This window comes from Paramacrobiotus metropolitanus, unplaced genomic scaffold (genome assembly GCF_019649055.1).
Source record: "Paramacrobiotus metropolitanus isolate TYO unplaced genomic scaffold, Prichtersi_v1.0 Parri_scaffold0000055, whole genome shotgun sequence".
Classification (NCBI taxonomy): Eukaryota; Metazoa; Tardigrada; class Eutardigrada; order Parachela; family Macrobiotidae; genus Paramacrobiotus; species Paramacrobiotus metropolitanus.
This window is the reverse complement of record NW_026570275.1, coordinates 250,346-266,084: the sequence shown is the minus strand read 5'-3', so window position 1 is coordinate 266,084 and position 15,739 is coordinate 250,346. Positions and strand designations below refer to the sequence as shown.

Sequence of the window (15,739 nt, the reverse complement as noted above, 5' to 3'; positions counted from 1 at the left end):
AAGATTTCCGCTTGCGATATGCAGCCTGAGGGTCAAAGTCCTCTGAGCTCCTGCTTCGAACACGCTGCACTAACGCATTTAAGACATATCGCGACATCGGTTTGTCGGAATCGACTGTAGAAAGTGTTTTTAATTTCATCGTGAGTAATCTCATCTTCACTAAAGAGTGCTTTTCATTTCATCGGGAATTCAAATCATGTTGGTTTCCTGGACTGTTTTTATGGGATGCGCGTCCGTTCTGTGCGCTATGGCGCCTCACGGTAAGCTGGAAATTTATTCGGGGTACTAAACTGCCGGTACCCATCAATTGTGTGATTAGTGTAGGATTTTTTTTTTCATTTTACAATGGTCTGTAGTTTAATTTATTGTTGCTCGTTACACTGTGGGTAATATAAAACAGAACCGCTCAAACTATAACAAAAAAATCTCTGTAAGCTTATCCACTCCATCCATGGTGCCCAGTACTGACGCCGCGTTCCCCCGTTGAATCTCAATCGACAGGCGCTGTCGAAGAAATTCGTGCGAGCGTACTTCTCCGGTTTGTTGTCGCAGTCTTTTACCCAGCTCCTTGACGATGGCGATGGCCGCTCTCAAGGGCCAATCGTTTCAAAAGCGATTGGGACAAAGATATAACGGCCGTTCAGATAGGAATACAGTCTGATTTTCTTTTCCTCGGCTTGCGTAGCGGCGGCTCCCGCTGTGGCGGACGTTGCTTTAACATGTGACGCCGCCACTGTGTCTACGCATGTCACATCCCATGCTAGACACATTCCGCGTTTCCAGGCGAATGTCGTACAGCCATCTGGGCGGCGTTCCGTTGTAGATGTTCCGCGCGGCTCTAACTTTGCTGGTACACCCGCAGACACGCATGCTCTGCAAATGATACTGTTTAATCCACCGTGACGTGTAGGATTGGAACAGAAATTTCATGAGAAACTGTAGCGGACGCGCTTTTGTATACGTATTGTCACGGTGCATGCTAGATGTATGGAGCAGCCGCCCTAGGTGGCTGCTGGTATCGTTTCCTGTATTTCCTGTGGAAACGATCAGTTTATTGCTTGCTTTTTCCCATATTTCTGTATTTTTCCCTTTTGGGCAATAAACTCTTCTTTTGTGGGACACCCGTGCTATCCCACCTCCAGATTTATCTGTTATTTCGAGGGGGTGTTAGACCTTGCTCGTGACAGTATCAAGAGCTAGCAAATCTTTTGCCTGGTTTCGCAGCGTTTGCTATATATTGTCGCTGAAAGTTTCTGAGCTGCGGCTTGTGATTCAAATAAACAACATATTTTAACAAATAATTCTATGTTGCAGGCTGGAAAGAGCGTATCGATCCGACCGTGCTGACCGAACGGGAATCCGAGCGCGCCATCACGAACAACTCGACCAACTGCGATATGGTGCCGGTTAACAACGTCATGTACACCGGCAAACTCAAGCCCTGGAACAAATGGAACCGCGCATGGAGTATCCCCTACGACATCGCCCCCTTCTTTCTGCGCAATGGAGACTACAAACTGATAGAGTGGGCGCTGCAGCGGATCGCCAACTGGACGAAGACGGGTTCGCATGCCTGCATCACCTTCAAGCGCCGAGCCGGCGAACGGGACTACATTTACTTCCAGCCGGACAGCCGAGAGTAAGTGTCATCGCTGCCTTTCAGCACGCCGTCCCATACGTTCCGCTTTACGGATTTTTAGCTTCCCAGTTGCGCATACGAGGCAACACGTTAACCTACTAGTAAATAACTAGAACTAATTTTAGACTAGTTTTAAAAACTGACAGTGCCTTATATCACCAAGACAAACTAAAAACGTACCTTTGGATTAATGCTGATGCGATGCGATGCCTTTTAACAGGAGTACGCTATTTTATGAATACACAATCTTATGGTTGCGCTTTAAGCAGTAACAGAACGGGAAAAGAATATAGTTTTAAATAGGCTGTATTATGACGCTTCAAAAATTATTTTGCATAAAAAAACGGATAAATAAACACTGTCCCTTTTCAGCAACGCCTGTCAATCGCCGGTGGGACGCCAGTGCGGTCAACAGACCATCCGCCTAGGTCGCGACTGCATGACCCACGGGATCATCCAGCACGAGACCCTGCACGCTCTGGGCCTCTTCCACGAGCAGAACCGTAAAGACCGCGATGCCTACGTCGAGATCTTCGTGGATAATATTCTGGACGGCGCTATCGCCCGCAACTTCGCCATTATGGAGGACATGGAGTACCACGGCACGTTCTACGACCTGGAGTCCATCATGCACTACGGGGTGTACGATTTCGCCAAGACCCCCAGCGAACCCACCATTATCCCTAAGAGCGGTAAGAACCAACGCCAGGGTCAACGTAAGGGACTGAGTAACGGGGATATCGCCAAAGTGCGCAACCTGTACGAGTGCCGCGCGTACGAGGACGCCGAGGCCACGACCAAAGATCCCTCCAAACAGCCGTTGCCCGGTCTTTTCCGGCTGGAGCCCATCACTCAAGTCGAGATGGAGTTGCCCTTTCCGCCGCACTGCATCAGCATCAAGGGCCCGAAGAACGGCACACCGTGCAACGATTTTCAAGGTCTCGATGTGTTTTACACCACCGACGTGAAGCGACAACCATTGAAAGCGCTGAACAATGCAATTAAAGCCAACGCGTCCCATCGCGCGCTCAAGTTCTTCCTCACCGATGGCGACCACATGGCGCGGGACGTCTTTGACCCGGTGCGGCTGCAGGTTGTCGTGCTGTGTTTAACAGACTGCCGCGGCAGCCATACGACGACCCGGGTTTCTCGATTGTTCCTCGACAATCTTCTGGATTACCAGCTCTTCATGTGCAACGACTTAGTGATCAAGAAACGCGATTTCTCTAACATGAAACTGCTCAGGATGATTCGCTTTCGGCAGTCGACGGTTAGTTCCTTGGAAGTGGGGACCTTCAGCGACCTGCTGCCGAATCTGCAGGTTCTTTCGCTGGAGTACTTGTTCAATGAGAACACCATGATGCTGGACGATAAAGACTATCTGCGGAAGATACATTGTACGTGTGAGTTTGCCTGGTTTCGCCGCTGGTTGACGCAGAATCAACGCCTGCTGGAAGCCCGTGCCGAAGGTAGTGTGTATGGTCTGCCGCAGTCGTGGCAGAGTGAAGCGGTGGCCAAGGAGGAACTGTACGTGCCGGTTGACTGCAACGATCTGGATAATATTTTGTTCAGCCAGATACCGTTTTCTTTTAATGAAGATAAAACCTGCAGATAGTCGTTGCTGCTTTTTATAATAAACGAATGGTCTAAAGATGAACTGGGTTCTTTGTGTTCGTGAAGCTCGAATTCGGTATTTGCAAGCAGATGTTTCTTGGGTATGGTGTTCTTTTTATTAATGATGTTAACCGGTGCTTTATATCTGTGATTTTTATTGGCGGAATAAAATGCATAATAACGTGTGCTTAACTTAATACTGAGCAGAACAGTTTGCCAGTGCACGACTTGTCTAACTGGTTGACAAAAATTATAATCCAACCATCCAAGTAGCGTTTGCTTGTGCAGCAGTTATCATGATGGCCAGCCGTATCGGAATACGGCAATGTGCCGTACGTACAGTCTGCAAGGCACTGCGTTGCCCGTTGAGTGTGTTTCTCCAGTGCGATGAGCTGTTCGTGTTCCGGTTATAAACGTTAGCTGATAGTGTATTGAGATCGTTATCACTTCCGCGAGCGCCGGTACGTTTTCACGGTCTTCCTTCAGAGAAATTGTTTAGCGATCCATGCATTGGTAGCAAAAACTCAGCAAAGTCAGTACAGTGGAGATGCCGGTGCCAAACAGTTCTTTGTGGCCTCTTCATTGAAAAGCAGTTTATGCCCGGTTTATTATTAATACGGTAACTTAACTGACATTATTTCTTAATGGTAATTTGCTAGTAATTTCATAAAAATATCACTACCCTGAAAGTGTATTTCATTGGCGGATTGATAAACGTCCCATTTGCCTTTGTCGCCTGTGCAGCTGCTGGGGAATAAAATACATAAATAGTAATCTTTCTCCAAAATCGCTACCGAGTAAACTGAAGAATGGACTGCAGGATAATCTTTATTTCGCTACTGATCGGCTGGATACAGCATCCGTATTACGTCAGAGCGTCCAAACTTCCTTCAGGTCAGGTGATATTAATCCGTAAAAACGTACGTAATGCAGACTCTGTACATGATTTTCTGGGGCTGTTTTTTATCTTCAGATTGGCGCAATCTGATCGATCCCTCTGTTGCGGCGCCCTTCAATGCCTCATCAGCCGGTGATATTATCTCCGAACCGGACAGTCCGGGTGCTTTCGGGATCTACGCCGCTCAGACCGGGCAGATGCAGGCGTATAATTACTGGCCGACACCCAATGCCATCCCTTATGTAATTTATTCCGGATTCGGTAGGGATGCTCTTTAGGCATTTTAACGTTAGCTGGAAATCGAGAAAAACGCTTTAACGGTTTAATCCGCACTATTTTGTCTGCCGCTTTTCCACCAACAGCATCGTACACTGAACCGTATGTACATAACTAACCGTCATCTACGTAAAACTTTTGCATTTGGCAAACTGTTAGATATGCCTCGACCTTGTACAAAGGACGCGCGCTTGTCCCTAGCGACGCTGTCCATATTGTTGTTGACAAACAGTGTCAGCAAAATCAGTTGCTATTTTGTCGAGCTACAGAGTACGACTCACCAATAAAGCGTTACTATTCCCACATATACTACCGAGGCATTACGAAAGCTTTCGTAATGCCTCGATACTACACAACACACCATCTAGGTTGTTAAAATTCTATAACTAGGACCTTTTGTCATCAGATTTCACCAGTCGCCGTCTGATCGAAACCGCCATGCGTACCATCGAGCGCCGGACATTTTCGTGTGTGGCATTTAAGGAACGCACAGATGAAGAGGAATATATTTCGTTGTATCCCGGACGTTGGTAAGGGCATAAATGAGTTCCTAAGTTACATGACTGTCATGGTTGTTTATGGTTACCGAATTGACTAGTAAGTCTGGTATGCTTCAAAAAGCCAGAGCCTAAAGGTCACAATACTTTGCAAATATATTGTGGGACTCCTCCATCCATGGCTTCTCGAGAATGTTTCTTTTTTAATTTGGGATCTTCTTTGTTACATTCATTCTGTTTATGGTAAAGCAGTACGACTACTATGGTACTCTGGACAAGAGCCCGCGCTCAACGATTACGTTAACAGAACCAGGGAAAACTAAACCAGCGAAACTCTTTAGCTGTGTCGAGCCTGTAGTGTCTTTGTAGTTGCGAAGCTGATATCGGCCGCGTTCCCGGCTACCCCACCCGCATCCGCCTGGCACCCTTCTGCATGACCCCCGGCGTCATCCAACACGAACTCCTCCACGCCCTGGGCCTCTTCCACGAGCAGAACCGACCGGATCGCGACGACCACATAGCCATCTACACTGACCACATCCAGCCAGGTCGCTACGACCCCAACTTCGTCAAACTACCGCATCTGCCCACCCACGGGACGCAGTACGACCTCCTATCCCTCATGCACTACGGACCGTTCGATTTCGCCGTCTCACAAGGTACCCCGGTCATCCTCCCGAAAACCGGGACCCGGAAACCCATTAAGATGGGACAACGCGAGGGACTCAGCATCCTTGATGTCGCCAAACTGCAGATCGCGTACAACTGCGCCCTCCAAGATCTCCCATCGGATTCTTCAACAGCGACGTGTTCCAGCGTAATCCCGGAACCCTTTCCCAAGTTCTCCACGCAACGGATGACCGCTGCCCAGTGCCGTGCGCAGTTCTCGGCTAATTGTCGCAACGCGGAAACGACGAAGGACTCCTGCATGTCGCAAAAGGCGTTGTCCATCTCCTGCACACCCAACGCCACCGCAACTGAAGTGCGCACCATCGCCACGGGTCTCGCCAACGGTCTCCTGCGGGCGGTGGCCGTGGTCGTTCACGACGGTCGCCAAACCGTCGCCAGCAATTTCCAGCCAATCAGAAAACAGGTCGTCGTACTGGAGATACTGCACTGTCGCCGCTCGCGCACCACGGGGCAGTTATCAGACCTAAACTTCCCGTTTCTTCTGGAATTTGCTTTGACATCCTGCAGCCAACTGGACATTCAGCGTGGTGATTTCCGCGTCAACCGCTGGCTGCGGATGATCACCCTGGAGAACTCGACGATCCGGACGATGGAGGAAGACACGTTCAGCGACCTGCCGGCACTGCGATTACTAGCGCTGGAGTTCTCCGTGGATATGATGACGGAGTTCCGTGCCGAGACGCAGGAGTATATACGGCGCCTGCACTGTGACTGCCGGTGGGCGTGGTTTCGGCGCTGGTGGCGGAATAACCTAGCGCTATTGCGCAACGCTAGCGACAGTGAGATCTACCGTATCCCGGGGTCTTTCGGCAATGTGGAGATTCCCAAAGAGGCGATCTACGTCCCGATTAACTGCGCGGCCCAACCGTTTCCCAGTAGTCCCAAGCAGATTAATTTCACAAGGGTGGAGTATTCCATCAATGATAAATGTGACTGAGGTCTGAGAAGATTGTGTACTATTGCGACTCAGCGCAATCATTTATAAACGCATTTAAAGAGAACTATGATGCAAGTGCTAAACACACTGCACGACATACTTCTTCTTCCATGTTATTCATGGAATTCTTTAATGTATCCTGCTCATCCCCGAACCATGTCCTGCTTGTTCTTAACGTACTTAGCGTGTGCACTGTATTCATTAGTGTTTCTCGGATGCAGTAAATAGAAAGTATTATTGGTGTTTTATTCTGCTGGTGTCGGATAATTATAAAGATAAATCCTTTATTGTTCACAAAGTTCTCCATAAAATGCGGGGCAGATTTGCTCCTCTTTGTACGCCCATCTGAATAAAGACATTCGACATCGGACGTAACATATGGGGATGATTGCATCCCGCCATTAGCTCTTCACTCGTGAAGAAATTGTGTCCCATATCCTTCAAAAGACAATACCCTTCAAGAAATCATCCGGAAATTCTTTTTTTTTTTAAATATCTAATCGACCGAAGTGTAGCGAGGGTCCTCTATGTCCAACAATTATGGGGAATGTGGTGTCCGTCGGTCACCGCCACCGAATGTACATATACGCGCTATCTTTTGTAAAAAATGCCCGCATCCACGGTGGGACCATATACTTACACCACATGCAACTCATGGTGTCCGTCGGTCACCGGTGTTACTCTGTGACGTCTGTAGCCGGCAAGATTGCTCACATGTTCACGGTTCACGGTGTGAGCAGGGGGCACATTTAACGGACGAAAATGCTTGAACGACAACGGTTCACGGTGTGAGCATTTTTGACGGACGGAAATGCTCACGAATGGAGTCATGCATTTTGTGTGCAGATTTCTTCATTGTGGATGAAATTTAGTATCTCCTGGTTATATCATGTGATCGTAATTATACTCGTATATCGGCATCAATGAGAGCCTTGATCGTCGCGCATTTATTTTGATAAGAAAAACTGAACGCATAATTCCGGCGGTGACCGACGGACACGATATTTTTCATAAACGCAGAAGATCGCTAAGGCCTTCGCTACGCTTCGCTCGATTAAGATAAACAGTAGCACTGAGTCCGGAAATTCGGCTTGAATGAAATCTTTTTTGAACTAAAACGTCGGGCAATGAACCGCGTTCAGGTCAAAGTATTTGGCACGAAACTTCACTCAGGCTTCAATCAGGCTGAAGTCATGTCCTGAAACATCGGGTTGTGGCAAACGAAAAACGGTACAGTGTACGTCAGTCAGTATTCTCTGGTGGGAGTATATGAGAAATATATGGCACCTGGATGTCTAGATGTGTTGCCGTTTTAACTAATAACTAAGAAATTTGTTGTCTTCATGTGCCTATCAGCGGACTGCAACGTGAGGAACAAAAACGTAAAGGTCAACGAACAATTTCTGCCATTCTTAAAATCAGTCAATTTTGAGGTACTAAATAAATCCCAAAACTTACACACCAAAATACAAGTAGTTTTTGTGGAATTAACTAAGATTTATGCCAAGATATAGTTCAGTATGGCTGCATGGTTAACGTTTGTCACGCTGGTTCACCTTGCGTGTCACCCGACCATCGATTCTCGGGACACTAGGGACAAGTAATATGTATTTACTGTAGCAAACTAAGCAAACCAAACCACCTTAAACGTTTTACGTTACAGTAAAACCTGTGACTTTGAACACTCGCGTATGGTGTACATTGAACGGTCATTACGGAACCGTCGCGTCTCGTAGACTATGACATAGGGGGGGACCCCGCTTATATTGAACACTTCTCTGAAGTGAACACTGAACAAATTAGCTGGAACGAATCTAATTATTTACTAATGTTTAGCCCTTTTGAAAATGAACAAGGCGCCGGAATCTGGTTTCGGGAGCAAAAAAAACACCAAAAAATGCGCTTAACGGACCACAGTTCACAAGCCATTCGCTTGTTATAACTTTGACACCACACGATTTTTGATGTGTTATGCGCGAAAATAGCGTATAGAAGCTCGTTAACCGGGCTGTCCCCCTTCAGGCGGCTTCCGTTCGCCCCCAGGAGAAGTTTTAGTGCGCAGAACTACTGCCCCCAGGGACGGCCCCCTGGGGGCAGCTGTTCTGTACATTGGACAGGCTCCTACATTTAACGAAAAATTTGGAACCGCAGGTGTTCAATGTACGCAGGTTTTACTGTACCTGCACCACAAGAACAGACAATTAAAGCATACCCCATATAATGTCACCAGGTCAATTCAGTTAAACAGTAAAAACTAGTATTATACAAAAAAAAACTAGACAAAAGAACGCTTCATAAGAGCAAATTAATACAAGCGGCAACCCCAAAAGCACGTTAGTACTTAATGAAACAGCACATCTTTGGCAAATAGTACGAGGAGGAGCTACCTTGGCCCGATCAAAGGCGCAAACATGACCATAATCCGATCACTGTGCCCGCGTGTGTGCACAACGCCAAACCACCCAGGTTGGCAGCGACGTTAACCACTTGCCCGCCCGCGCGTGAAACATGGCTGTTCACCCTGCCACGGCAGCAAAGTTATTAATAAATTTAGCTCTCTAAAATTTCTTCTTTTAATAAATGGGTTTTTCGTTTAATAATAATATAATAATAAATGGCTTAATAACAAAATGGATTTTTCGTTTTTTAAATATGGCGGCCATAGCGATTGTGTCAAAGTTCTTGCCGATGTGGGTGGTTTGCCGTTTTGCGTATGCCGGCACAGTGGTTCATTTACTGCCAACCTGGGCGGTTGGGCGTTGTACACACATGCGTGCACAGTGATCGGATTATGGTCGTGTTCGCGCCTTTGATCGGGCCAAGGTAGCTCCTCTTCGTACAGAATGAATCATCTTCTAAAGCTGCTTCATCATGAGATTTGCCACTCCTCCAAATTTGTTGGCCCACAGCTCCAGCCACCCAAATGTTACGTTACTGTTAGAAACGCGCTTTGCACCAGCCACTCATCGAAGACATCGTCGGCTTTAAACCAGCACTGATACCATCCGGCATCATCCCGCCGAACGGCCTGAATCTTCAGTGCTACGTAGCAGATGCAGTTGGCGTCAGATTTGTAATGCACCGTGATGCCGTCCCGCCGGCGCACAGTGTGCTGCAAACGGTCGAAGCCTCGCGCGGACAACACATCCTTCTCGTTGATCCACAGGAATCGTCCCTTCAACCCGCCCATCATTGCGTCAAATTTTACCCAGCAACTCAACTCCACGCTTTCGCCTATCTCGGCGGAGATGTTGCGCAGTGGCGGAGTGAAGACCTCTTGAGCAGTCAACAGTGGACTGACTAGGTAGCGCTGACTAACGTAACCAGCGTCGTCCCCGTTGTACCATACGCACTCGTACTGGCCGCCGTTGACGTTGCTGAAATTCAGTAGGTGCACATCTGCCGATGTCAGGTTGTATATCACAGCATGGAATTTTCCCGTCTGTGTACCGGGTGGTAAGCATCCACAGGTGGTGGCGGGTTCTGGAGCGACCGCTTGACTAACGCCCAAATGGCTGTGTTCTATTCCGTTATAGCGCAAAGCAAACCGGTTGGTTTCTTTCGTTCTCGGTACAATGCGATCGTCTAGACACCTTAGCGTTATCGGCGTTCTTTCGGGAGCTCTTATAACTACGTTATTGTCCAGCGAATACACCGAGGCTGAGGGCGTTATGGTTAGGTTACTCGAACGCACGGTTCCATTCTGGTGTCTCGAGAAGGATTCATGCAACTGCTGCATTACTACAAAAAAACAAGTGTTTCAAATTAGAATTTTCAGATTTCAGATCTTCACGATTACACATAAGTCATCAAATCAGATGAGATACTTCTATACTAGAACGAACAATGCTATAGCCGCTAGATGAACCGCTGCATCTGAAGGTCTGGTGTACAGAAGAGTACCTTGTCAAAAAGTCTCGCCACCCGCCCACACAGCTTTTAGAAACTCTTCCTATTTCTGTTAAAATGTTTTGTGTTTAAACCGCGCTTGCACTGCAAATATTCTGCCCAGACCGATAAGTGGCAAAAAATTTTAAAGCTACTATTTGGATAAACGATGAACCAGTTACAGTATTTTAGTATAAAATCAAATAAAGGAGCGATAAAGGAGGTTACAGTGATGAGGGGTAAGACAATGCTCGAAAGTGGCACAAACAGCCTGGTAATATGGTAATAGTTAATAACGTTCAATTTAACCAGTTAAAGAGTTCTGTATAATAATAATATTTTACGATACTTTTAGTCAACAGATTCGTGTTTGGCCACGCTCACTGAACCATTTGCCAATAACAGTATTTTTTAAGTTTATCCCGATGTTACTCTATCTTCATGCAAAAACCAAATTCTTCTGAGAGACGAACCGGTGACCGGTCCCTGCTCATTGCCGCCCTTGGTAAGTGGTACTGTAAAGGATGAGTGTCAAATGCACTAAGCAGGTAGGTAGGGGGGGAAAATGTTCCGGCAAACCCCGCAGGTGTCGGGCGAGATTTCGACACTGCGTTGTCGGAGAACGTGTTAGCAGCCGTCTTGGCCACTGCCACCACATCATGTGTCCATTTTCAAATTCATCAAAGAAATTACTTGGTTTGTTCATCCGGCTTATATGTTGTCTGCACTACCAATTATACAAGTATTCGTAATAACAATTCCGAAAAACTGCGTACCGAGGACTCTCAATTTCCGCTTGGTCTTCTCAATTCCAAGCAAACGTCACGGACCGCTATGAAGGGGGAGGGGAGTAAAAATCACGATTTCCTGCGTACGTAATTTATGGATGCTGCCTAAGTCGGTGACGCGACCACCAAGGTATCGTAGCGGTGACGCGACCACCAAGGTATCGCAGCTGTCTAGTGCTAAAAGTGCATGCATGCTGATGGTTGGTGTTTAAGGAAGTTATGCTCTGTACACATGGCAGACACCCCAGTCCGCTGGCTACCTGGTTGGCTCAAACACCAATATCTTGATCTCAGCCAACACGCGGCGCTTGTACAGTGGCCCTTGCCAGCGATCACCAGTTAACTTCAACTGCAACAGAAGTCTGCTAAAATTTAAAGGCACTTGCAGATAATGCACAGCTAACAGCTTGATGAGTGCTGCGTAGATCATACTCGGTAGCAGCCTAACAGGCGTTTCGATTCTGCCTTTAGTTCCAATTTTTCGGAATTTCCTCAACGAGGACTTCACAGCTACCAACCCTCCCTCGCTTCGATAGCCACGGACAGCCGTACTTAGGGCGTCTGGTGTGCAAAAGTTGAATAAGATTAGCCATAATCCACGTTTGATACGCTGGTTTATTTTTAAAAACTTTGGAATCTCATCAGTATTCTTACTACAGTACATCCACAACTTGATTAGTCTAGCATACGAGGGGACGTCAGTAATGCTGCTGATCTACGAGGGGACGTCAGTAATGCTGCTGATCTAATGCATGCTAGTAACCCTGTCCTTGAAACCGTCAGCCGCCTGGAGTATAACGTTGTGGCTATACATGATGTTTATGTACCGCGCCTGATTTAACCATATTACTGACGCCACGTTCTACTCCAGCAGACGGACGGCAGGAAATACAGGGATTACTGACATGCTCTACTGACATCCCTTCGAATCTGATACTCTTCAAGAGACACGAGTATGTGAGAGTGCCCGGTTACAGGCTTTGCTGCTCGAAACAATTAAATCGATCAAAGGCGTACCAAATTTATACGCGATTTTTATCAGATTTTCCAGTAGCGATTGGTAATTGAAAATGATCTGCTCCAGCCTCTCACAATATTTGTACCTATAAATATCGCAATTAAACCGAACCTTTTTGCATTTTTTTTGAATTTTAAATATTTAATTTAATATACTGCAATTTAAAATTTAAAAGTATTGCCGAAATCCGGTTCAGTATAAAAACCATATCCATATTGATACGCTATTATGTGAATCCTTTGATAAGATCTGTTGATAACCTAACTTTTGGTACGCACGAAAGTATACGCCGGTTGCTGGATAAAACTTTTAGGGATTTATTTCACCCATATCTGTCCAACAGGATGCTGGGCGCATAATCCGTATTCCGATACAAAATCTGCTGGCTGTAAAATACTCGTACAAGCCTCACTTCAAAATGCTGTCATAAGCGTCAAATTAATAGAGTGAATGCACCTTGGTTCGTACTAAGCTAGACCCGTACAATTAGTGATTTACAAAAGCAATAACAGCAGAACAGCTAGGGCACCAAAAACCCAAAACTGCAATGTGCCAGGTACTATGAATACAGTATACTATATCTGTATTATACCACAGTAGCGACTACATTTCCGTCACGCGTATCAAAAAACATAGATGGGGCTCGTTTGAATTGGTTTGCGAGTGGTATACCCTATGGGACGCTCGTGCATGTAGCCGGCGCGGATGGGTTGATAGCGGACGTACAAACCCAATCGCATCCACCATTTAATTCCACCTCCCTGCTAGAGACCGGCAGATTTATGAGTTAGCCTTCCACCTCTCTCCCAGTTACCCAGTTACCCTTCCTGGTAAGAGAGTTACCCTTCTTCCTCTAGGTGTTTGTTTGTGTTTACAAGGTTAATGCCCTACCACTGTCCGGCTAAAAGATCGACTGCTCCACTTTCTACGGACTTGGACTACTTGACGGGCTTTCATCGAACATCAAGATCATGCAGCTTAGCGCGTTTAATCACTTTAAGCGTCACCAGCCGGTCGCATACACGTGTGCCTTCCTGAGACAACCAAAGCCAGGCCACCTTCCTGGCGGCTGCGTATGCGCACTGCGCAGTGAGTCATCACTACCCGCTATTCGAGCATCTGTGTTTTGGCGCTGTTTTCGATAGTTTGACACAAAAAATACCTCTAATTCAAAATAAAAAAAATAATTACCTCTATAAATAAATACATATAAAAAATAAATACCCCTAAATAAATACCTCTCTATAAATACCTCTAAATAAATACCTCTTAAAATTCCTCTATAGTAATGTTAGCTGAATATTTTGCTTGGTGCACCAACTTGCAAGTATGGAACGGCGAAAATAAATCATGCGGCATGAACACGAAAAGATGAACGCGAACAGTACTCGTGTAATAAAAAGTGTAAGTGTAGTATTAGGTAGCCGTATTTTCAAAATATTTTGCTGTGCGCTCCGCTTTAGTAGAAATTTGTTGCGTATTGCAACGGTTATATCCGAGTATGGCGCCTTTTTTAGATGTCTCACGCTGCCGACACCTGTTGTTAACGTCATATTTCACCAAATCCTGGCTTCATCAAGGTGGATAGGATCATAGTGGGATGTATTTAATGAACTGTACGTGAAAATAAATTCGTTTTACGGTATTACTTTCCTTGTCATTTTAGTGCTCATCTATTCTGTCGAGCAGTGTGAGTAATAATAACTAGTATTAAGGGCCATAATATTATGTGCTTGTAGTGTGACTTTGTACCCCCTTCTGCCATAATTTCTGTACTTATTATTGCCATTTGACAGATTTTTACGTTCTAATTTTCGATAACTCTGAACACACTACAGTGAAACCTGGCTACTAAATACACCTTCGGTTAAAGCAAAACCGTATGTGTTATCCAGGTGTATGTATTAGACAGAGCTAAATTACAGTCTATGGGACGCGCCGGTTAAACTTTCCGCGTATGTAATCTCCAGGTGTATGTATTTACCGGTGTATGTAAAAGACTGGTTTTACTGTATACCACTTATGGAGTTATGCGCGTACCACTGTATATGGAAATGCTATTATGCCTGCCACAGCTTATGATGTACTTTACGAGTATGATGGTTCACTAATTGACAACGGCACAATCGCTAATGAGGTGTGATTTCGGCTCTATTGTGTCATTTGGGATGAGACGCTTTGAAAGGTTAAGCATATGCGTCTATGGGAAAAACACCAGTGCAGTTCACATTTCTACACGCATTCACTCTTCTGTTTGTTTTTTCAAAGTACAGTCAAAGAGGAGTTTTTCAGCACAAAAATTACTACAAAGCTAAACTAATCTTAACAATTTTAGCTATACCAGTAAAATGTCACACTCTGTTTTCTGCAAAAGTAAACCATGTCCCAAGTTATAGCTCTTGCCATATACACGTAACTAAGGCGGCGACTTCGCTGTACTTGAATGGCTTTCGAGTTGCTCTTGTACAGAACTTGTGAAGTGTGAGCGTTGTTTATTTGCCATTACAACGATTGTGAAAAACGATTTATGATAAGTTGTTAGCAACGACTTATATCGTATGTTTTAACTCTGTTACGCTTACAATTTACGACTTATATATTAGCACTTTTCTACGATTTATCATTCATTTTTTAAATTTTATACAAAACTGAACTGAGCCAGATCGTTGCCGTGCCCCAATTCGCAAGCAAAAACAATAACGTTGTCGATTTTGTAAAAACTTCAACTCATATCATTATATAGTATTGTGAAATGTTCGCAGCGCGATCTATTATCAGCAATTTCGCTGTTTGATGTTTCGTTTAAATAATAAAAAGTATATATAGATTACTAATAATAGTAGTAACTACCATGACAGTGTTCTTTAAAATTATCTGAATTATTTATAAGTACATCCTGAAGATATCCCAGTCCCCAGACAACGCATGCCCGCCTTATAAAATCGAAAATAAATTTTTATTTAGCGCGCGTTTTAGATAATCTCAGTTAAAGTCAAATTAGCTAATACAAGCATTCCATAAACAAAACAACTGTCGTTAATTCAGAGACTGTTTAGAAAATTTACTGGGACATACTCACTGTAAGCACAATTCAAAAATATGAGCTTTTCAGTTTCATAATCTGCAAGCATCGCACAACTGCAGATATAACTTCGACTGTGAACTCTTAAGCAGATTTGCACAATGTCTGCGCAAAAGCATGGTTAGATCACTTCTATATATATATGGAAGTATTTATAACTTTATTTAGATGTTGTTATAGTAAACGACATCAAAAGGAAAACGACATTAAACGTTGTCTGATCTGATTGCGAATGGAGTTTTGCAGATGCTTGTAAAGCAGTCCCATATGCCTCGCGCTACTGTCTCATCTGAAATGACAATGGCTAGGCACGCTACGCCTCGTATACCCTCGGCACGCCTGATTGTGGCGTTGTCAATAATTGTATAAGTTCTTTCAAACGGTTACAAAACCAATACATGTAAGACAAATA

At 45.1% G+C, this 15,739-nt stretch overlaps 2 protein-coding genes across 2 annotated transcripts; both read left to right on the top strand.

Annotated features, from left to right (window-relative positions):
* Positions 1–96: 96 nt before the first annotated feature.
* On the top strand, positions 97–3,472 carry LOC129592734 (uncharacterized). Its single transcript, XM_055488841.1, has 3 exons — positions 97–260; positions 1,315–1,639; positions 2,012–3,472. The coding sequence occupies exons 1-3, from the start codon at positions 197–199 to the stop codon at positions 3,252–3,254; spliced, it is 1,632 nt and encodes a 543-aa protein (XP_055344816.1). The 5' UTR covers positions 97–196; the 3' UTR covers positions 3,255–3,472.
* Positions 3,473–3,791: 319 nt separating this feature from the next.
* Positions 3,792–6,858, top strand: LOC129592739 (uncharacterized). Its single transcript, XM_055488850.1, has 4 exons — positions 3,792–4,147; positions 4,227–4,412; positions 4,834–4,957; positions 5,294–6,858. The coding sequence occupies exons 1-4, from the start codon at positions 4,063–4,065 to the stop codon at positions 6,549–6,551; spliced, it is 1,653 nt and encodes a 550-aa protein (XP_055344825.1). The 5' UTR covers positions 3,792–4,062; the 3' UTR covers positions 6,552–6,858.
* Positions 6,859–15,739: the final 8,881 nt, after the last annotated feature.